This window comes from Neolamprologus multifasciatus, chromosome 2 (genome assembly GCF_963576455.1).
Source record: "Neolamprologus multifasciatus chromosome 2, fNeoMul1.2, whole genome shotgun sequence".
NCBI lineage: Eukaryota > Metazoa > Chordata > Actinopteri > Cichliformes > Cichlidae > Neolamprologus > Neolamprologus multifasciatus.
This window is the reverse complement of record NC_140440.1, coordinates 8040312-8063803: the sequence shown is the minus strand read 5'-3', so window position 1 is coordinate 8063803 and position 23492 is coordinate 8040312. Positions and strand designations below refer to the sequence as shown.

The 23492-nt window shown below is 40.7% G+C and overlaps 1 protein-coding gene across 1 annotated transcript in view; it reads right to left on the bottom strand.

The window, feature by feature from the left end:
• Positions 1-2280: 2280 nt before the first annotated feature.
• The window catches only part of ankrd50 (ankyrin repeat domain 50), a 37957-nt gene continuing 16745 nt past the window's right edge, over positions 2281-23492 (bottom strand). Inside the window, exons 3-5 of the mRNA XM_085178992.1 lie at positions 21722-21954; positions 2640-6184; positions 2281-2354 (exon numbers count right to left, since the gene is read on the bottom strand). Coding sequence (XP_085035118.1) covers positions 2643-6184; positions 21722-21954 — 3775 coding nt within the window. The 3' untranslated portion in view covers positions 2281-2354; positions 2640-2642. The remainder of the gene's footprint in view (positions 2355-2639; positions 6185-21721; positions 21955-23492) is intronic.

Genomic DNA, 23492 nt, shown 5'->3' with positions numbered 1-23492 from the left:
AGTTAAGTCTTTTTGAAACACAGCTGAATGTTTTCACTGTATACTTTGCATCGATTTGGAATTTGAATAGGAGATAATTCATAATCACAGCCAAAATCCAGTAAAAGCATCCAGTTTCTTTATTGTGCAGCTGCGTAAGATTAAATAAAAACGCTATTAAATCAAATCTTTCAGCTACTTCTGTTAGAGCTCTCTTTCAGTTTGCTTTTAACTCAAATGAACGGAGTGAAATGCAGGAGAGGGGGAGGCCGCAATAGCACTTGGCACACTTGTCTGCTCCACTTCAGCGTGATCCATGTGTTGCGATGCCTGCAGTGTCCTGGTTTGGCCCTCTATATCAAATGACCAACAGTGAAGTAGGTATTTACAGCACATGCTGTAGTTTCACAGCTCCAATACAGCAGAGAGAGAGAAAGAGAGAGAGGAAAAAGCTATCAAAAGAATACAAGTACAAAAATATAAGCATGGTGCAGATTTTTCAGTTTTTGGTACATCCCCATAAATCAAGTCTCTTTCCTTTGGTGGCTTTTTTTTTTATTATCCATCTTGTTTTGGACCATTAACGGCCAACACAATCATTTCTGTCGGCATACTGGCCTCAACTATCTGGCACTTTTACTATAAAAGGATGTGAAATGAAATAAGCAAGCAAAAATGTCTGTTTCAGCAGTAAAGCAAATATGTTTATTAAGCACTTTAATATACATCAGAAAATTCCACTTCATAGAATACAGGAATTCTTTTTAAATGAAAGTTGAATGTACATGGTAAGCTATTTACAATCCAATCACTGACAGTCAAATCAAAGATGGCAGACAAAACACAGTCAAGACAAACAAGATAACTGCTTAATAAGACTATACAGTATGTTTTTCCAACACTGTTTCTAAACCCGGTCCTGCTTAGAATCCTTCTACCGTCCCTTCATGGCATACGTTTGAGCTACTGTAGTACTGAAGAGCTGAGAGCTTTCACTAGGGCTTATAAGTGTTCGTGCATGCGATAGGCTTCTACTCCTCGATCCCAGTTCTTGGCAATATATATCTCACCGTTAACATTATGAAAAGCCTGCAAAAATATGACACAGCCTGTAAACACTAACGCAGCTCCATAGAATTCATAAGAAACAGATGTTTCAGTTCCCTCAGTGTCACAGCTGAGCACCTCCTCCCCTCAAGTCGTGTCCAACTGATCCTCAGTGTCTCACAGGGAGGAGGCGGGTTAGAATATACCCATTCAACTTTGGCTTTACAACTTTGCATTACAGACAGACATGTCACTAACAGCTAGTAGTTGTCTTAATGGCTGAAGCCTTTCTGAGTGTGTGTGTCATGCCCCTGAAAAATCCAGCCAGGAATTAACTGAAAATGAACCACATGACGATACGGAAACAAAGCTTGGATTTTGTTTCTTGCGATGCAGTAGGTTATACATGTAACTGTGCTGACAAATGTATTTTTAATCACTTGACATTGCTGCTTTTAGCACCAAAATGGATTATTTAAATATTTTTTTAATGCACACAAAACAGGACTCACAACAACAACAACAAAAACAAAACAAAAAAAATCCCATAGGGACAAAATTATTATTTTTTTGTTTACATTTTCGATGAACCTCCCTCTTTCTTAGATATTTTAATAATGCACAAACTTACATAGCCAACAAATTGGGAGTTCAAAATGACTGCAGGCAACGTCTGAAAACACAGCACCATGATAGAATGTAATGCAAAACCAAAAAGTGGCTTTTTTCCCCCAAAAATAAATACACTTTTATATACTTGTGATGGAAATAGCTATTGACATATCACACACAAAGTAAGTTTAACACGCTGCTCAAAGTTAACACAGATTATTTGGGGTCTCTAGAAAGGCAGACTATCAATGCGCTTACTTCATGCCATGGCATCAGTTACTGTTATGTCCTCTGGTTTGTTACATTGTACTCGCAGTACATTGTTGTCAGTGTTTAAAAAGTAGAACAAACATTAATATAAAATAACAGGAAAAAGCATTGGTACGTTTTCTCAAACAGTTACTTAGATAAAACATGGATGGGATACGAGTGACTAGAACAAATGCATGTCTGTCATTTTACTCTTAAAAGTGCATACACTGTTTATTAAATAGCATTACATTAAATTAAGATGATAGTTTGCATGGATACATGGAGAAGGCTGTAACAGATGTAGGCACATTGAAGTATCAGTTCACATAAGCCTTAGGCAGAAAACAATCTTCCCTAGGTAACATTTTGAGGTCTCCCACTGATGAAAAGTTAAAATGCAAATGAAAACAGTTGCTTTGGCACATTCCCTCCGCCGTCTGCATGACGAATGGCATTCAAGACATCTGAAATGGCACAGGAATGATTTGGGTTAATGTTTTGCTTGGGAGGCTTTCTTCATGCAAGTCTGATTAAATCCAACTAATGGTGGTTCTATTCAGTACATTCCAATAACATCTATGTGCCCATTTTTTGCTCCTTTATTAGTCCTTAGACAAGCCAAAAGCATGTGTTGTTTGCTATGTGCCCTCGCCTTTTCTTGATTTCAACATAAACACATGGTTGCTGTATTACATTAAAATCACATGCTGGAATATTAAAAAAACAAAACAAAACAAACTCTCTCTTACCAGCTATAATGGAGTCTCCTTTTTGTAGTTAAACCCATGGTCTGATCCTTCAATCTGCAGTTTCAGGGCTTGTTTAAGGCTTAGCTCCGTTTCCCCTATGGGATAGTTCTCTAGAACATCCTGGTGGCCCCTGTTTTGAACAGTCCGTGGAACTGATACCCTACCCAAGAAAACCTGATTACCCTGTAGATGATAGTTGGGGTTTGTCATTATCCCATTCCTCTTCTTCTCAGAACAGCTTTGCTGCTGTATGAAAAACTGATCCTGGCACTGTCCCCTTTCCTGCTGAACTGAACCACCAATCATGATCTTACAATGAGGATCTTTCACTGCAATGTTAGCTACCGATTTATTAATGGCAATTCTCTTGTCAAACTGGGTCATCTCATACTCCAGAACCTGACCTTGGGTTGAGCCACTGTTCTTGATTTTCTTCTTGTCTCCCAGTGTTGTTTTGCTGTTTGCTGTGCTATTTCCAGTTTTAGTTCCCTTTGTTGATTTAAGACCGGATTTCAGCTGAGACCAGTCAAAGTCACTGGATGGAGATGATGGCTGCTGACTAATGGACTTTGTCGTAGAGGACGGAGATACAATAGACTGTCTGCTCCGGCTGCGGGGCAGTGAGTGCTGCTGAATCTGTTCTGTAAATGTCAGTCCGTGAAAACTGTCAATGGGCACTGTCTGTGCTGTGGCTGTAGATGATGTGGTTCTCAAAGAGGAGTTTTTTGAACTCTTGAGAGAATTATTTGACAGGGAGGATTTCTGTCTATCTACAGTGGAATCAGGAGACTCTGACGGTGAACTGAAGGCATGAACAGGCCCGTTCTGTAGACCTCGTCCAGATGACTGCACGTCTCCTGCCCCAGTGCTGCCAGAACTACTTGATTTGATGGTGAGGGACTGCATTTTACCAGTCACTGCCAATGGTGTTTTTTCTTCCATGGTATGCACTGGGGAGGGGTTGCAGCCATTTAGAGTTGTAGCTCCATATTTTTCTAGAAGTTTTATAATCATTGAATGGCCACCTTTTGCTGCTACTCTCATTGCCGTTCTTCCAAACTGATCAGCGTGGTTGGGGTCAGCACCGTTTTCAAGAAGTATTTGTACAACATCGATGTGACCCTCCTGGGCAGCTATGCCTAGTGCCGTTGCTCCCTGATTGCATGTGTGATCTACATGTGTGCCATTCTCTATCAAAAACTGCACGACTTTTGTATGGCCTTGCCATGCAGCGGACTGGAGGGCAGATCTTTTTTCATTGTCACAGGCATTCACATCAGCATGGTAGTTAATCAGCAGCCTCACCATTTCAATATGCCCTTGCCAGCAGGATACATGCAGGGCCGTTCTGCCCTCAGTGTCACAAGCTTCCACATTTGCGCCATTTTCAAGGAAATATTCTGTCATGGCCAGCTGATTTTCAAGTGCTAGTATGTAAAGCGTCGGGCGTCCGTCTGCATCTTTGCAATCTATATCAGCACCGTGGCTCAGCAGCAGTTCAACAATCTCCCTGTGACCTTCTAATGCAGCTACCCTGAGAGCATTCCTCCCATCATATCCCCTCTGGTCACTGCATGACTTGTGTTCCAGAAGAATTTGCACACAGTCATAATGTCCCTCTTGTGCAGCTAATATCAGCGGTATTCGACCATCATTATCTACCTCTGTGCAACGAGCACCTTGTTCAATAAGGGCATCGCAAACTTGCCGGTGGCCCTCAAATGAAGCCATGTGTAGCGGGGTCCAGCCTGCATCATCCCTGTGATTCTCATCAAGACCTCTGTCCAGCAGAGTTCTGACCACCTCCACATTACCCTGAGCAGATGCAATGCTCAGCACAGTCCTTCCCTCACTGTCAATACTATCAACAGCAGCCCCCCAAAAAAGTAGTGTGTTGACTACAGATGCATGGCCCATTGATGCAGCAGCCAGAAGAGGGGTGCGGCCATTGTTGTCTGTATGATCCACATCAGCCCCGCCTTCTAAAAGCAAGTCAACTACATCTACATGTCCTTCATAGCCAGCCACGAGGAGAGGAGTCATGCAGTCTTTGTCACAGTGGTCGACCTCTGCACCCCTGTCGATCAAAAGGCTCACAACAGATGCATGGCCTTTACTTGCAGGAACACAGAGAGCAGCGACTGAAAGGGCAGTCCTTCCATCAACGTCTTCATGATTAACTTCGGCTCCATGGTCCAACAGGTGCTCGACAATTTCTCTGTGTCCCATATAGGCTGCAGCAATAAGAGCCGTTCTTCCTTCATTGTCTGCTTTGTTGACCTCGGCGCCATGTTGAAGAAGGTTCAACACAATGTCTTCATGACCTCCCCAAGCAGCAGCTCTTAAAGCAGTTCTGCCATCGGCATCAGCACAGTCCACTTTGGCACCAGCATAAAGCAGAGCAGACACAACTTCTGAATGTCCACCCCATGCTGCTGAACGGAGAGCAGTCCACCCATCGTGATCTGTATGGTTTATGTTGGCCTCACAGCCAATAAGGCAGTTGACCACTTTAGTATGGCCCTGCCTTGCAGCAAGGGTAAGTGCCGTCTGTCCATTGTTATCTTCTAGCTCCATGTTTGCCCCTCTAGATATAAGCAAGTTGACAACATCAAGGTTTCCACTGTATGCAGCGTTACTCAGCAGAGTTTTTCCACTGGAGTCACACTGGTTTACAGATGCCCCATTGTCAAGTAGTGTCCTTATCGAATCCTCTCTTTCTAGGGCCTGTTGTACAATACATGAAGCATGATCATCCTCATTGTTTACGTGTGCACCAGCTTTGACCAGTAGCTGCAGAACCTCCTGTTCCCTTGGTATGGAGGTGCTCAAAGAGTCTTTAGCAGGAGTTCCATTCCAAACCATCCAAAGAGCCAGATTAAATGCTTCAATCTGTAGATTGGAGTTCACAAGATGCAATGCAAATTCCTGCACCTCAAGCGGGTTGAGCTGCTTTGCCCGGCAAGTATAACTCATTGCCAACATCCTATGTCCCTCTGCTGCATTGCACAAGTACTTTTGGGTGCAGTGCTTAACATCTAGTAGCCACTCTGCAAAACTGTAGTGAAAGAGGATTTTAGTGCTCCCAAGGCCATCGACCAATAATTTGGAGAGAATGTCCATCTTTTTCTGAAACTCTTCCATGGTCAGTGTCATGTTTTTGGTCCAGACTGCATGGTACAGTTCTTTGACTGTGAGTGGCCTACAAGTTGCAAGGATTACATTAAGAATTGGTTGTACTTTGGCAAACTGTTTTCTGACAAACAGTCTCTGGCAGAGCCACAGGTAGAGGCCATTAAGAGTGCCCGGGATGTCGCGGATCTCACGAAGCATGATAAAGTTTTCCACCACACCATCCAGGACACGTTCCAGGTAAAGGAAACAACCACTGCTCTTGATGTGAAGTTGGTTAAGCATCTCAGCTGTTTCCTTGGTTAGATGCTGCCTCAGGGCCTCCTCCTGATCCAGCCTGTGAAGGATGTACTGTTGCACGTCCTTGACGATGTAGGCCTTACGCAGATCATCAAGGCTGATTTTGCGGAATCCTGAAACAGAAGGGAAGGACATGAGATGAGACTGATAGCAAATTGAGCTAATAACTTACTCAGTATATTAAAAGATCCAAAAGATTAATTCAAGAATGACCTTTGCTGCATTATTTGCTAATGATGAGTAGAGTTACTCTCCCCACACTGGTCATGTCTGACCTTGAGATCCTGCCCTGTACTTAGTCACTGATCATGTACCTTTGGATAATTAGGTTAAGCCAATCTTATTTCCCAAGGTTCTTAAGATAATTAATAGTAAAGCCAGGTTGTTAAAGAAAATCCTTTCAGAGGAATTGAGAGCATAACCCCTCTAACTGCTGGAAACGGAGACAATGAGTGGGTGTCCACTCTCAGCTTAGCCCATGAAATACTAACAAAAACTAAATCATGTCAATTAGTGGCTTTAGTGTATTGGCTAAAACCGCTATTTCAGCTTAGATAGAGAGTGCCAGCATTAGGGAAAAATGTATAATAATTTAAGTATAAACATGGCTGAAACAATGAATACAGCGTAATAATAATAATAAAAAAAACAAGCTAGAACGCCTTGAAGTAACAATGCAGATAACCATTTAAGAAACAAATCTCACACCCTGAGAGAAAACATAATTTATTTCAACACTGGAATCCACTACATTGGTGATTCAGCCCATTCATTAATTGCAGAGACTAATCAGCTAAAGCATATCTGCTGTAAAATGGAAGAGAGCAAGGGACACATTATTTGCATGACTGTAACACATCAATGGTCTGTAAAACATTTCTCCAATGCCTTACTTATCATGCAACATGCTCCCACATTGACCTTTAGAAATCCTACTGGGGGGAAAATAATCACAGTGGGTCTTAATGAATGATCTTTAATGGGAAATCCTCTCTGAGATGTGGAAAAATGGCTCCATAATGGCCTCTGCTAATGGGCATAAAGTGAACTTTCCTTCATGCTTAAACAATCTGTTCATGGTCTGTGTAGTCTGCAGCCTTGAGGGCAGTAGGAGCATTTTTGCATACTTTTATTTACAGTTCCCATGCTTCTCAGGGTTACTAGGACAGGAAAAAAAGTCACCAGAGTCTCACTCAGTGTTGTTGACATACTGTTTTTTCCCCAACACCTAACAAGCCTCCTACTATGGGAACAACTATCTGGCACTTTCGCTCCCTAAACTGATGTGCTTCTTTGCCAGCCTGAGCATCAATTCATTAAAATAAAGATATTTTACCTTCTGATAAAACAGCTTAAAAGAAGAGAACATTTAGAAAGGTTTACTAACAAGTTCAAAACTTTTATTCTCCATAGTGAAATGTGATTGCCTTGGTTATATAACATCTCTCCCCAGTACGAATCAGATTCTGTCACCAGGCCTGGAGCAGTCCTCTCTTCATCCGACTGCTATTGTGTGGGTAGAAAAGACAGTGAAATCTTATTCCACATAGGCCCAACGGTAACCACACACTTCCAGGCCAAATAGCAAACCTAATGACTTTAACAAGAATTCCCAAGCAGGCACTGACAGTTTGGACAACAGATCCTGGTAAACAGAAGGAGCAACAGGTTCCCTTTATCGCTGGCTTCTGTGTTTGTTTAAGATAAGCAGATTCCTTCAAACAGTATCTCACAATAATTCCCTTTTACTCTGTCCTTGAGGCCCTTCGTCACATTTCAGCCTGTGAAAAACTGGTTACTTGGTGAAATTAAAGCACTCACGCTTCGGATAATGGTTACACTTTATTGTAAGGTCTTACAACCTAAAGCCCACTGAGAAGAATGTTTTAATCAGTACTGTATAAATAAAACTGAATGAAAGAATTTAATCTGTGATACAAGACAAATATTTACTTTGTATTTACTTTTTAAAAGGCACTACTTAAGTGTTATGAAACATCTTATGACTGAGATGCTAAGGAGTGAACAGTTACTGGGATTAAGACAGGACAGGATGAAATAGGATTCATGTAAGATTTCACCCAGAGATGTATTATACAAAATCACGTTCCATTGTTCTTTACATTTGTCTGTATCGTTTTATTTCTCTAGTGATGTGGTGGCCTGTGGTAGATCTAAATGAAAAAGAGGAGACTAAGAATGCTTCTTAACTACAACAAAAAATATATATATCTAAGAGACTCAACAGCCAATCACAGTCCGTGCACTCCCCACATCTGTCTGCATACAGCATTATGTAGTATTAAGTCTACAATCTGGGACAGGATGAAAACCTGAGTAAGGAAAAAACCAAACTCCCATATAAAAAAATAATAAATATTATGAAAATATTAAATATGAACATGTAAACACAGGTTTATGTATGGGGCGGTTATGGGAATTCTTTACACTTTAACAAGCTTTAAAGTAATATTCCCCATCATTATAGCCACTGAAAGGCCCTAACCCACTTCTAGTATGCCACTGTTTTCAGTAACATTTTTGCACATTTTCCACACTCCCTTCAGCCTCTTCTCTCCGGCTCCATGACCTCCCGTATCAACTCCCACTACTTCAGTCCTGGAGGAGTCACTGACATTACAAGAGCCAAATTTATGGCAAGCATGTGATGTCGCCATGTAAAAATCACTTCTGTTTCTGAGCAGTTGTGATGTCTTTATTTCATTCTTTGTTTACAAACCTTGGCTCAGTACTCATTTAAAAAGCATCCAGCAAAAAGTCCTTTGTTATCATGACTCTGGGGTTACTTCAGGGTTTATATCAAAAAGATACAGACTTGACTGAAGGCACCACACGATCCTAATTCACATTCCTGGTCTCTCTGTGTGCTCACAACTCCCCTGGCTGAAACTTCAAGCAGTAAAGATCAAATTTCAGCCCATCATGTTATCATCAGAGGATCTCTCACTCATCCTTATATCTCATTTTGTCTAGTCTCTTGTTTCATGTCAGGTGTCCAGTATGTGGGGGGTTTGTTTTCTTTTTCCTTTTTCCCCTCAGCTTGAAAGCTAATCTAACTGGTGTACATGCTTCCTTTCTCTTCCACTGTTCTGCTTTGCAGGCCAGTGCACAATCACAAGTGCTCCACTTGACACAAGCACACAGTTTCAAATTTACATTTACAGGGTCTCTGTCTTTCTTGCTAACGACAGAGAGCTTATGTCTGGTGCGACTTTCTGATGCTCGGATGTCAGTGATGGGTCCTCCTACTTCTTCTGGACCAAATCCTTCTTTGGGCATTCTGGGTTTGCTCCAGCTGGAACAGGAAACCCACTAGCTTGGAAGGGGGAAAGAGGCCATGAAAGGGAAAAATAAGGACAAAAAAGGCTTCACGCTTTAAGAGACCATAAAATGCATTTGTTTTTTTTATATTATATATATATATAATTTTTTTTCCTCCCCTCCACCCAGCCACTGATTTTAGCAAAGTATGACAACTCATATTTTGTCATGTGATGATTTCTTCTATTCACAGTGGGACTAAGAAAAACATTCAGTATGCATTACAGCCCAATTCTTGAGATGCTGCTCTATCGTGAATATTTTCTCTGGGGAACAGAAGAAAAATGCTTCTGTGCCGTAGTTTATGATAAACTGTTTCTTCTACATTCCACGGTCGCTGACACACCAATTATGAAGATACAGTGAATAGGAAAGCTGGAGGAGGGAAGAGATGGAAATTTGACTGCAGCCACCATGAAATAAAGCACTTGCTCAGATAAGACAAAAAAACCTACAACAAGAACTAAAACAATAGACCTACTTAAGTGCCTTTGCTCACCAAAATTACATCTCCCTTCAGTCACATACTGAAAGATAGCCTACAGTTTCCACTTAAGTCATTAGCAGACATCACTTCACTGGATATCAACTGTGAAGTCATGGCAATATTATTGCCTTACTCCTGCCGATAAAGCAATAAAACAACCGCAGGGGGAATGTCATCCAACCTTCCTTTTGATGACTGCGGTGTAACAGGAACTACTATTAAGTACTACACAAGAATGCATGAACTCTCATTGGCTACAAATACCCAGACGCCTTCCAAGAACCATTTTCTTTCTTTCCAAAACCCAGCAGTCATGAAGGCCTAGATTTTGCACCATTTTAAGTAGGTTACACAAACTGTAGCTGAGCATTGTGTGTGTTCACTCTATTTGTGTGTGTGTGTGGATGGTTCAGACCCAGAACAAAAGCGACTGCTAAACAAGCAACAAATGACACATTCATCAGGGTGAGGGATGCAGCTCCTGAGTGCAGGCCTCTGCTGCTCGTTACAGAGCTGGATACCAGCCACGAGAGACAGGGTCTCGCGTACAAAAGAGTGACTGTTTGCTTTCTAGATTAATTTTTCAAATGACGAATGAGCCGGCGTGTGTGCGCGCATGTCTGTCAAAAAAACTTGAGGTCTAAGCTCATCAACTGGGACTGTGGAATGGCAGCTTCTCAGATTCAGCACGATCTTCCGCGAGACACCATCTTAAGTCACTGGATCCATAAAGAAAACAGAAACCCAAGCCTCACTGCCCTCTCCTCAGGCTCTCCAGTAAACCCGCGCTCAACCAAACGTCTGTTCGACAGCTGCAGCGTTCCCAGCTCCAAAAATCACGAGAGAGCCAACCTCCTAAACACAAGTATGTGGAAGAGAGTGAGCTCCAACGGTCTGCAAACTCAAGTCCTGTGCAAGTGTGCTACTCTTCACTCTTTGAAAGATACTGCTGGATTCTTTGTTTGATTGTTTACAGACTCCAATTTGGAGTTTAACAGTCAAAAGGCAACAACTCTTTCTGTTTTATTTTGGATAAATGTGGCTTATACACAAGTGAGAACAGACTGAGGAGCTGAGATCTGAGAGGTTTCGGCTCAAATCTGGAGCCGATTTAACAGCGCAAAGATGCAAACAGTTGCCATGCTACGCGACCACCAGGCGAGACGCAGAAATGATTACACTTAACAATTAATTTAGGTTTGCTTGAGGCGAGGCACATGAAAACACTCCCGCCCAAACATGCCTCTGCTGACTTTTAAACGGGATGTGAAAGAGTTCCAGTCAAACCTGTTGTAGGGCAGCTGAAGAGAGCTGATGTGTTGGGGGTTGGGTTAACAGGAACATATTCACAACAAGGCCACCTGTGCAAAGAATACTACATCAATCATATAAAAATCTATGCAAAACACAGTAGAAATACTAGGGTTTTTTCCACTAACCCACAAAGAGCTTAGTTATTATTTTGAATGGCAGAAGCTCATTAAGATGGTGACAAGAGGCTGACTCAAAGCAGAGCACCTGTCTACCCCATATGAGATATCTACTTTAAGAGACTTGTCACTGCTATTACAGCCAGCTTCTTGCAGCTGCACAGATGGCTGCAAATTTCATTCATGCCAAAGATTCTAACAGAAACCCCAAACAACAGACATAAATCATAAAAAGTAGCATGACATTTGTTCCAAGTGCACATTTATCCATTACTCCATTAAACGTTCAGACTGTCACAGTGTCCACTGTGAGTCAAATGCTAGTGTTTGAGTTTTAGGGAATAGGGTGATGATCGGAGCACATCAGACAATATGAGCGAGGTGTAAACTAACTGTAGGAATTCTTTACTAGTTTACCAGTTTTGGATGTCATACAATTCTCTCAAATATTTAAAAATGTTAAAATAAGTTGCCAAATATACATTGGCGGTTATGAATATACCTTGGCCCCCAACCTAAATAAGGGCTGTTTGGAAGTGGATATGGAATTCCCATGGAATCTGTTCCAGACTAACTGTCACTGAATCATCAAATAGAACTGATTCTTTCTGAAGATGCAACGTTGTAGCTTTGCAGTAGTGGTAAGCTTCTGCAACACACCTTCTGACCATGTTTTTGTTCATCATTACATGGGTTGACCTATGAGTAACCTCATTTGGCTCTACCGCCACATGTTTCCATTCACCTGCATAAAAAAACTGCTCAGACTAGCTTGACAGCAATCAAGTCAAATAATCCATTATCTACGATCAACAAGTGTTGCCAGGTAGGCCTGGAAGCATTTTGGGAAGACTTCGCATGTACAATTACAGATTCAGCACGAGGAAAGCTTGCTGCGGAATCAGGCACATGCAAAGTCATTCTTGGCACACAAGTGAAGAGACAGTGTGGTATATTTAAAAGATAAAATATGTCTTTAGTTGCAGCAACCAACTGAAAACCATCCCAGGAATTCTTGAAGGGTATTTTAATTAAGGCTTAATGTAAAAACCCTTCAATTAAATCAAAAACCAACAAGTCTTGCTCTGTGCCACCAAAAGACACGTGAAAAAATAAAATAAAATCACAGGTTCATTAAAATCTGGCAGAGGCATGCCACATACCAAAGGGCATCACCTCAGGTAGGAAGAGGCCAGCCAGTTTTGTTCGCCGTGCTCACAGTCATGTGACTGCACTGCAGCACCCAAGGTGTTATAGATACAGACATGGTAGACCTGTAATTTGCCCGGCTGTCAGACGGCATGGTGGTAAAATTACAGTATTCAACAGGGATTATGGTCTCCAGCTCATCCAAAGTGAGGCTCAACATGCAGCCTCACAGACGACAACTTATACATGAATATGGACATAAATCAGTTTGTCCGTGTAAGCCAACTGAAGAAGAAGAAGAAAAAAAAAGAGGGGTAAGCTTATTAATAGCATCTTGCTTGCTTTTGTTAGCCATGGTGACACAGAATCTATAATGAAAACTAAAAAGAGAACAGAGTGAACTTTGTGTTTTAATAGCAGTAGGCATTTGTTGAACGTGATTTTGGTTTAGTGTTGAGCAATTAAGTCTCTTTGGTGAAGGCCGCAGCATGACCAAAATATGTTGGAATCAATTATTAAATTCTTTTGACTATTAACTGTGGAAGTGCTTCTTCTTTCACTGCTGAAAAGTCTTGGCATTGTTAAGCTCCAAATTCACCTGTTGTTTGTGCAACCATATATCCAGTTGTCCAAACTGTGCCACAAAATGTCATTTTACTGTGGAGTCGGTAAGCAAAGCCGTTTTTGCCTCACTTCGGGGAGCATTCCACAGAAAAGAAATAAACTGTCCTCGCTGCTTTATGACTGTGTTTGTCTTGTCAGTTGGCCAGTAAGATCTTGCGGTCCCTCCAGAGAGGTCTTTACATTTGACCAAAAAGAAACCTTACCAAAAAACACACATCTAGTGCGATGTTAAGAGTTTTGCTGACCTTTCTGTGAAGGGATTCAACCATAGGCCTCCAGACAAAGGGCTTCTTGAAGAAGTGCATGCACTTCTTCAAAAACAGAGCTGCTCTTTTCTTTTGTGGTCAGTAGTGGTAAATCAGTTCAGCTTCTTGGCATGTTGGGTTAAGAAAGCTCCATTCATGGAGGACAGAACGAAGGTGGAAGATGTAGTTCAAGCCCTTGCTAGGGTGGTCTACCCTCACCCGAAAAAGACACAAATACAGGAAACAGAAACACAGTCCCACCCCAGAGTAGCACAATTTCCTGAAAGTGTAGCTTTTACTACACAATAGCTGTGAAATCTAATGAATTATCTAGATGCAAGCAGTCCTGCAAATTACTCTTGGTTTTTTTAAAACAAAAATCCTCACGAGCATGAGCAAATATGTCACGTTGGGAAGGAAATGAGTAAACCCACCATCAAAATGTCTCAAAGGATGAGTGTCTTTTTAAAGCAGCCACACACTCCTGTAACATTCCTAAGACTAAGCTGGGGTATAACCGTATTAATTAAAGTTGTGATTCATAACCAAGACAAGCTTTTATGTGAGGTTTTGCGGTGGCTACTTTCCAAGTTTTGACTGGTAGGCCCCCCTTAACGCTGGCAACGTTGCTCCTTTTCACCCACTTGAAGAACTAAAATCGGGAAAGGAGTTAAAATAATTATGTATTTTATTACAGTGGAAATCAATCTAATTGAAGTTGCTGTAACACTCCTGAGCAGGAATGTGCTTGTTTAAGGGGAGTCATTATGTTTCACAGCTTCAGGAGCACACTGATACTATATTATTATAACTATTGGCACTCCATGCCTTCTCCATCCTTCCTCATCCCTCGCTCATGTTGGCTTTTCACTCAAAATCCTAAATACAGCTTTCACGAGGTTTTGTTTTGCGTTTCCTTTAAAACAGGCTCTATCACGGTTATCTTCCTCCTCCTGTACTTGAGGATTAGTCAGAAGATGCTTGCAGACAGAAGAAAAGATTTCAGTAGCAATTCTCTCCTCACTCTGATTATCTCAGATCTTAAAAACACATGCCTTGAGCTCTCCATAAGGTTGACTGTTAGCCAGTAATACTTGAATTAAATTAAAAAAAGAAGCTAAAATATTGACATTAGGTAGGAGTTATGATTTTTGAGTGCAGGAGCTTCAGCAGTAATCATCAGCAAATGAAATATTCAGCGAACAGCTCGAACGTTGCACAGCCCTTTCTGGATGCTAATTGGTGGAGACTTTCACTGTTCCAGTGGAAGTCTTACAGCAAGATTCCATCCACAAGTACTGCCCATATGTTTGTGCCAAGGTTGGCAAAAGAAAGGTAAACAGAGTGAATTTAAGTGACAGTATACAGGACCCAGATACACATGTATCTGAGACGCTGTGGCCTGTTAATCTTAAAATTTTATGTTTGGTTCTTAACCAAAAATGTTTTATCTACATTTTTTTAAAAGTTATTAGCAAAAAGTTAATGATGCAGTTCATTTCTGATAAATTAGAAAACATCATTTTAAGCACTTTGTACCTAGAGAACAAACCAAGACTTTAGATTATCAGACCGAGGCAAAGTGTCTGCTAAAAATACCCCCCATATCGTTTACAAGTAAGAGATGGCAGTGATTACCTTAGTCCAGTTGTATATATTTTTTCATATTTATAGCACCAGACTGGATTTACACTTTGATCTGATGAGTCGACCCTGTCTGCATTTTTGTGTCACTGTCAGGAATGTCGTCACCGTGCTACAACTGTGACCTTAAACGACTCGTTGGCTGGATGTCACACTTTCTGACTGGGAAGAAGAAGGCCATTTTTACTTAAAGAAATGAAGAATGAAGCCTTGCTTTTCCAGAAGTAAATGTCAATATGAGCCATTCGCTTATAAAAAATTATTTATCAGCTGATCAGACACCTTCATGTAGTCCGTGCAGTACTCTCTCAAGCCCCCACACATACATGCCTGTTGAGAAACAGTAACTTTAACAAGTATGAATCAAACAGTATTGTTCAGATAGGAGCCCTTACAGTCCAGTGATGCTTTCATGTGACGGATGGAAAAATCACATGAGTCTGATTCAAATGCTATGTTGGAACTATGATTTAAAAATGGGCTGCAAGCATTTCGATGAGACCAATAGCAAAGTAGGAAGAAAAAAGAAAAAAAGATGGCAAGAGATTGAGGTTTGAGCTGAAAAAAATAAATATATACACACACACACACACACACACACGGGGGGCTGTTTTTATTTAAACACCCAACCCCCACCTTGCACCTTCATACAGCCCTCTTTTCTCTGTCCCTGCTCCACCTTCTGCTGGAGGCCTTGATAAATTGGCACAGATTCTACCCGGCTCCCAACCAAAATCGCTGCCTAAGTGTTTCCACTGCGCTACCGCTACAATGCCCTTACAGTATCACAGCTCAAAGAAAAGGTAAAGTCAGAAAAAGCAGGATTTTTTTTCGCTACAATTTGCATCTCGAGAGTGAAATTTTAGTCCAAGTCAAAGGTAACAAGTCCGAAGCTTATTCGAATCGGAATGATCACATAACACGGGTCTGCCAGAGGGATACTGTGCAAAATTCTTGTACTCCTCACAAACTGACCACTCTTTGTTTGTGAGGCATTAGCCAAGCGGATGTGAGTGAGGCATTCTGCAGCATAAGTCAGTATGCCTTCTTCCTGTTCGGTCTCTGAGGTGCTGAAAACTTCCCAAAGCACATTCCACTCAGAGATAGACACAAGGAATAACAGTTGAGCAAGAGACAAGGAACTCTGAGTTTTGCTCCTGGGGAATAAAGTCATCTCCTTAAAAAAATGAAATGAGAAATTCCAGCTGAATGCACTTGCTGTGAGTCAGACTGAAGCAAATTTTGCAAAAATCAAAGGTAACAGAAAGATTTGAGTGACACATAAAAGGAGTCTGAATTCTTTTAGTCATTTTAGAAGTACAGGACCAAAATTCAGGTCCAGTGAGCTCCCTTCAAAACCTTGTGGTTAAAGGTCATTCCTCAAACTCTATCAGCACTGTATTTACAAAACCACAAAGTTCGCATTACCACAAACCAGAGTATACTGGGAAACTGACAACCTCCACTGCGACTAAAACGGACGCTCATATAAAATAGTAGTTTGCTTTGCAGCGAGCATGAAAGTGGACGCTTTTGGCAGGTCACTGCCATCTCTAAATTGTAAACAATATGCAAGATATTTTTAGGGGACACTTGGCCTCAGTCTGATACTCTGAAGTTCTTTGGTCTATTTTCAGTCCACTGCTGCATGAATAAGGAGCATTCATAGTGCCATATTAATAATAAGGTACAAAAGGCAATAGAATACACTGTGGGTGAGTGAGGGAGTGTGTGTGTGCAAGTCCACATCCGTCTATGTGTGATGAAAAAAAAGGAAAAAGTCAGTCTTGTAGAAGAATTTCCAGCACTGGACTAAAAGCGGAAGACTGGATCCAGACAAAACAAAGACACTGCTAAAAGCATTAGATCAAGGCTTACTGTAGTTCTGCAGGAGGATTTCAGTGCATAAACTAGATAAAGAACTGAAATAAAAGGTATTAACTGTGGAATATGTTCATAGAAATAAAAAGACATCAGCAAGTCTAAACGGAAAGGAAAAACAAAACCAAATATGTCCTTCACTCCCTTCAAGTAGGGACATCACATCTCAGATGTGAGGCTGGCACTCTTTTCAAAAGTAGATTAATCTTTTTGAACTAAATGCTTGGCAATTGGAGTAAGAGCTCAACAAAAGCTTGGCCATCAACAAAGAGGCAGTAAAGAGAGAATGAGCTTCAAAAATGGAGAAAAAGAAGATAACTGCCACTTATCAGATCGTTCCACGATGAAACTCACCGCAAACCATATAAAAAAAACAAACAAAAAACAACAGACAAGTACAAACAAAAGAGGCGCAACAAGCAGAAACAGAACTAACATGTTCCAAAAAAAAAAACAAAAACAAAAAAAACAACCATTTTTGTCTTTGGTATATAAGACCCCTGCTGAGTCCGCTCTGAACATGAAGTGCACACCAGATAAAATCTCACTATTGAAATTAATGATTTGGGCCAAACACAAACTGCTGCCGAAAGAAAATCAAATATAAAACTTCTTCCATCTGTGTTGTCTGTGTACACAGAGTTTTGGAAAACGTTTTAAACTAAACTAATACCAATCCACACGGGTTCCTACACAGAACCTTTTAAGTTGGAGGAAAGCGTGGGTGGGCGTGTTTTTGAAATTATGAAGTGGGCAGCCTGCATCACGGTTGGTTTGTTGAATTACATGCACGATGCCCACGAACGACTCAAAGTGAGACTCTAGTGTCCTGAATTCCTGTTTCCACTCTTATACAAACAATGACTAAGAAACAAACTCACAATGGAGAAACTAGACCCACGGAGTGGCTGGAACTTTTGCACGGAAATAATGATCAAAATAGCTGACAATTCATTTTCTTGCAGGAGACCTACAGCGGGTTAAATAAGTACTAAATGTGTTACCAGTTTTCTAAGTTAATACAATGTGCTATTGAGAAGAAATTCTCACCAGATGTCCCATCCAATCCACACAAGCAAAGAAATCAAACAATAGATGTCCATAAAATTAAGTGTAATAATGAGAAATGACACAGTATTGAACACGCTTACTGAAATGTATTTAATACTTTGTACAGAAGCCTTTAGTGATGCCTCCTGTATAGAGAAATTCTTTTTCATGCATTGCTCAGGGGTGATTTTGGCCCATTCTTACACACATACATGAAGGTTTCCTTGACCCCTTCTATGAACTTTGAACTTTTGTTCTTTCCATAGATTTTCCATTGGATTGAGAGCAGGTGATTGACTGGGCCATTCTAGCAGCTTTATTGTCTTTCTCTGAAACCAACAGTTTCCTCAGCTGTGTTTGGGATCATTGTTTTGGTAAAACATCCATCCTCGTTTAGTCTTCATCCTCCTGACGGCAGCAGTTTTCTATTAGGAATGTCTCTGTATGTGTTTTCTATTTATCCTTCCTTTAATTATATGAAGCGTGCCATTGTCGTATGCTGGAAAACAGCCCCACACCATGATGGTCCCACCTCAAAACATATTTACTTTTGGGATGTTATGCAGTGCCTTTTGAGCTTCTCAGCAAACTTTAAACTTGCTTCAACATGCTTTTTCTTTAGCAACAAAGTCTTGTGTAGCGAGCGTGCATACAGGCCATTGTTTTCTTTAAAACAATTGTTCCTGCTGATTCCAACTCTTTGTGTAGCTCTCCACAAGTGGTCCTTGGCTCCTGGAAAGCTCATCTGATAATTCTTTTCACTCTGTCTGAAATCGTGCTGGGAGAACCTGGTAGTAGCCAGTTTATGGTGAAATGATATTCTTTCCACTCCTGGATTATGGCTCCAGCAGCGTTCACTGGAATCTTCAAGTGGTTTTGAAATTCTTCTGAAACCAATGCCATCAGTATCTGTTACAAAAATAAGGTTGCAAGGTCTTGCAAGAGCTCACTGGTTTTACCCATCATGGGTTGTATCTTTGGTAATGAGATACCTTTTTATAGGGACTGAACCAGCTGTTATTCATTAGCATTAAGTGGCAGGATTGCTTTCTAATTACTGATAGATTTCAGCTGCTGTCATGACTTTCTAGGTCTTTTGCACCTCCATTTCTTCATGTGTTCAACAGCTTTTCCCTGTGTCATCTCTCATTATTACAAACAACTTAAAATATGGACAGTTATAGTTTGATTACTTTGCATGTGTGAATTGGATTGAGGGGTTACCAACATCTGGTGAAAATTTAATGTCAATAGCACCTTTAGAAATATAGTTACTAAGAAAACTGGTGATGCGTTCAATATTTACTTTACCTGCTGTATATATGGAAAACATATTTTAAGAGTCCTGAAAACAACTTTGAGCGTGACCTCTTAATTCTAATTACAGTGTTGCATTTACTTTGGAATATATACAGGAATACTATTTGTATTATCTAAAATGATAAGAGGCAAGCAACATAATCCACTGAAGACAAGCCAGAACATGAACAGACTGCCAAGCAAATTAATTTGCTGCTGGGGCTAGATATTAAAGAAGGATGCTTGTTACCTGTCCTATTAATTCTATAGGATTTTAGGTGCACATTATATTGTTACCATGCATTTCTGTACATATTATGCACAGAGACCTAATCGCGATCATACCCGATTGTGAGAGCTCATCATGAAGAAATAACAGAACCAATGCGGGATTTAAAAGCTGGAGCACACAGAATCTGACATTTTTTTGTTGACCGTCCAGGATTCCAATTAGGGCTGGGCGATATGGCCTAAAATTCATATTGCGATATAATTTGAGGCACGTGCGGTAACGATATATATCACGATATATTATTTTCTTCTGTATAACATATTTTCCACACTATAAGGCACACTTAAAATCCTTTAATGTTCTCAAAAATCAAGAGTGTGCCTTATGTATGAATTCTGGTTGTGCTTACCGACCTCAAACTGATTTTGGCGTGCAGAAATCTGTTAAAAAATGTTTTAGTACAACTTTGGTAAGCCGCACTGCTTGATGGAATGTCAGAGCATTACGGCTGCCGTAGTGAGGAGCTTCGCGGAGTAATCTGGGTCCAAAACTCCGTCCACTTCAGGTCCCAAAGTCAAAGAACACTAAGAGTTAAAAACGGTCTAAATTCTTTCATCTTTAATTAAATCATCAGCATTGCTGCTTTATCGGGTGTAACAATTAAGTTTAACATCCATGCATCCATGAAAGCAGAATTTATTAAATTTAACGGAGTTAGAAGTTAACAGGAAGTTAGCTCGCTAGTTTACACCTAAACATTTCATACCATGTTCTGACAGAGATTTTTGAAACTAATTAAAACGTACAGCTCTGCTACCACTTCCAACATAAATGAAGACAGAAAACTAAGCAGCAGTGGTGTTTGCAGGGTTACTGAAGTTGGACTACCTGGTATATAATGTTGTGCTACGTGATTGCCAGTGACACAGCTATGTTAGCATAACATTAGCACGGTGAAGCTGGAGGATGAACGCCAACTTTTTTTCCACTCGATAAAAGTTAACGTGAGGGATTCTGGTGGTTGGGGACAAATGCAATCACATAGCAGGATGCTATACACGGGGCAAACTTCAGTCAGGAGAACAACAAATTATTCATCCACAATACGAGGTTAGTTATTAATATACTGCAACAACATGGGAATAGAACAGCTGCGAGAGAATTCAACATTAATGAATCAATGTTACGGAAGTGGAGGAAGCGCAGTTTTTGGCTTTCCCCATATTTCAAAACTGTCGCCCGCCATAATTTGCAGATGATACCGGTTTTAGCCGCTGCGATGCTTTCGACCAAAACAGGCGCAGCTTGATGACATCATCAACATGCGCTATCGCGATAGAGTCAAAATCTCTATTGTTGGCCAAATTTATATCGTTTCTATCGTATATCGTTTCTATCGTATATCGTTTATATCGCCCACCCCTAATTCCAATATAAAATTAATAGAAATATCAGCACTACCAAATAGAACTGCTTTTGGAGAATTAGATCATACAAACATAGGCATTTCATAATTTAAGCAGGAACAAAAGGAAGAACGCATGTAGCTTGTTCATCCCCAAACCTGACTGCAAGCACCTCCTGAGGAGGGAGCAGCACAACTATTCAGACTGCTGGGATGTTGTGTAACAGTAAAAAAGGTAAGGTGAGGGCACTAGAAGCTCCCACATTCAATGGCTTTGGAAAGGTAGACGGGGGACACGCAGCAATGTGAGTCTGCGGAGGCAACTTCCTCCCACACAGTTAGGTTTTTGATTAATGTTATGCCAGCTCATCGCCACAGAGTAGGCTGCTGGCCTGACAAGGAGATAATAGCACTGGGTATGGTACAGTGTCACAAGACAAGGAAAAGCTGCATCTCTTACAGAAGTCTGCAGTGGTGACTAATCCCTTCAGGCATGTCATAATGTTAGAAAGCATTCGAAGCAGTGACCAAAAAAAAAAAAAAAAAAAAGAACGATGCTGCAGGCTTTGTTTGTAACTGCTGTATTTTTTTGTCAAAATATGTATTATTAAATCTGAAAAATGGTTGCCATCAAGCGGAACAAGCATACAACAGTACTGACAATTGCAAGTACTTTCTCATACATCAAACTGTCTCTTTTCAACAGCTCAGCTCAGTTGTAATAATGGTATCACAGTGATTTTGACAATGATGTATTGATTTTTAAAAAACTACATGTAACACCCTAAAGCTTTTGGAAAATTGCCTCTACATTGGAGAACAGTTATCTTAACTGACCAACGAGAAAAGTTGAACCATTTACCTGTGAATAGTTTGGTAATGGCTTTGTTCTGTCGTCGTGCGGAGCAGATGAGCAGCAGCCAAGGAGGCAGAAACTCGTGGTGACTGGCCAGGAGCTCTGCAATGGTCCTGGGAGAACCCGGGGAGGACCTCTGTTCCGCCTCACCCAGCTGACTGCCTTCATCAATGGAGTCCACAAGCAGGAAGAGTGCCTGCTGAGGAGGCTTCACACTCAAGAGAGGCAGGAGTACACACCTGATGAAAAAGAATGAGACATGGAAGGAGAAAAAAAATTGTTACAATGTTTTCATCTTTTTGATTTTGTTTAATTGATGACATAAATCATCTTCTTTCAGGGGTTGCCACTGCAGATTCTGGTCTCTAGCATACTCATCTGCATGTTCCCTTTCACTACTTCCATGAATCTTCTAATTTTCTGCTTCTTCTCCTGCCTAGCAGCTTCATATCAAACAGCCTTGGTACTCTACATATGTCCAAACCATGTTAAGCTTGCTTCTTTACCAGCTCCACCTGTGGTGTCCCACCAATGTACACTAATGTAATGTTGTTGGCCACTCCCAGTAAAAATCTTAAAATCTTCAGTTCTGCCACCTCCAGTTCGGCCTCCTGTCTTTTTGTAGCATGTATTTAAAGTCATGTACCTACACTACCTCCACTCTTTGCATCTTCCCTGTTACAACTGTCTCCCTCTCATTCACACACATATTCTGTCTTGCCTCCACCGGCTTTCATTCCACTTCTCACTAGAGCATACCTCCAACACTCCAGACCATCTTCCACCTGCTCCCTACTCTGACTGCAGATCAGGGTCATCTACAAACATCCTAATCCATGTAGACTCTGTCCTGACATCATCTGTCAACCTATCTTGACATAAAAAGTAAATCAAGTTCACCTTGATAGGCCAGTGCATTGTCACTTTTGTTATTTTTTTTATGTTGGTTTAGCTAGCTAAATTCTATATTCACTTTTATTTACCCAGAAAGTGATACATGTTTTTATTTCCCCTTCTAATGAGCTTAGATATTCATGCTTAGGAAATAAAAACTGTTAGTAATAGTAAATAAACATTCTATTGACATTCTCTGCACAACACGGGTTTCGCTCCAAGATGAATACAAACAGTTGGTCTAATACAGTGAAACAGTGGCTTTACAAGGACACAAGAGTCACAACACAACCAATTTCAGTTAAACTGTTTAAATAGGGAGAGCAAGGGTGTTTAAGTACATCTCCATCCAGCTCAAATTGGATCCATTAACAGGCGTGCTACCAATGATCTGCGCTCAAAGAGAGATTTACAGATGATACAATCACTATAATTCGTCTCCCCCCACCGAAAAAACTTTGCCCGACAGCTAGATTTTCAGCTTTGAGATTATGCCAAAGATGTGGAAGGAGAAAAGTGTTTTGCAACTTTAACAACAACTAAACATGGATATTTTCTTCAAGTCGAATCTCAACTGACCTCCCAATAACATTAAAATTGATGCCTGAACATTAACATCCATTAAAAAACAAACTGTAGCATTCAGTAAGAAAGCAAATGTGTATTTTAAGCATATGCCACATTAACCGTTTATGAAAGTCCAAATGCAAGTGAGGCATGATTCTGCTTCAAGGCTAATATGCAGATCACACGTAAATGTACACTGAGCTAATTTTTGTTCGCAGGACTTCTGTTCCACTGTGACTGCAACTAGTTTGAATCCCCCATAAGATGTCTGCCAGGGGAAAATGTCATCTCCTAATACTCACAAAATTGCTTCCAG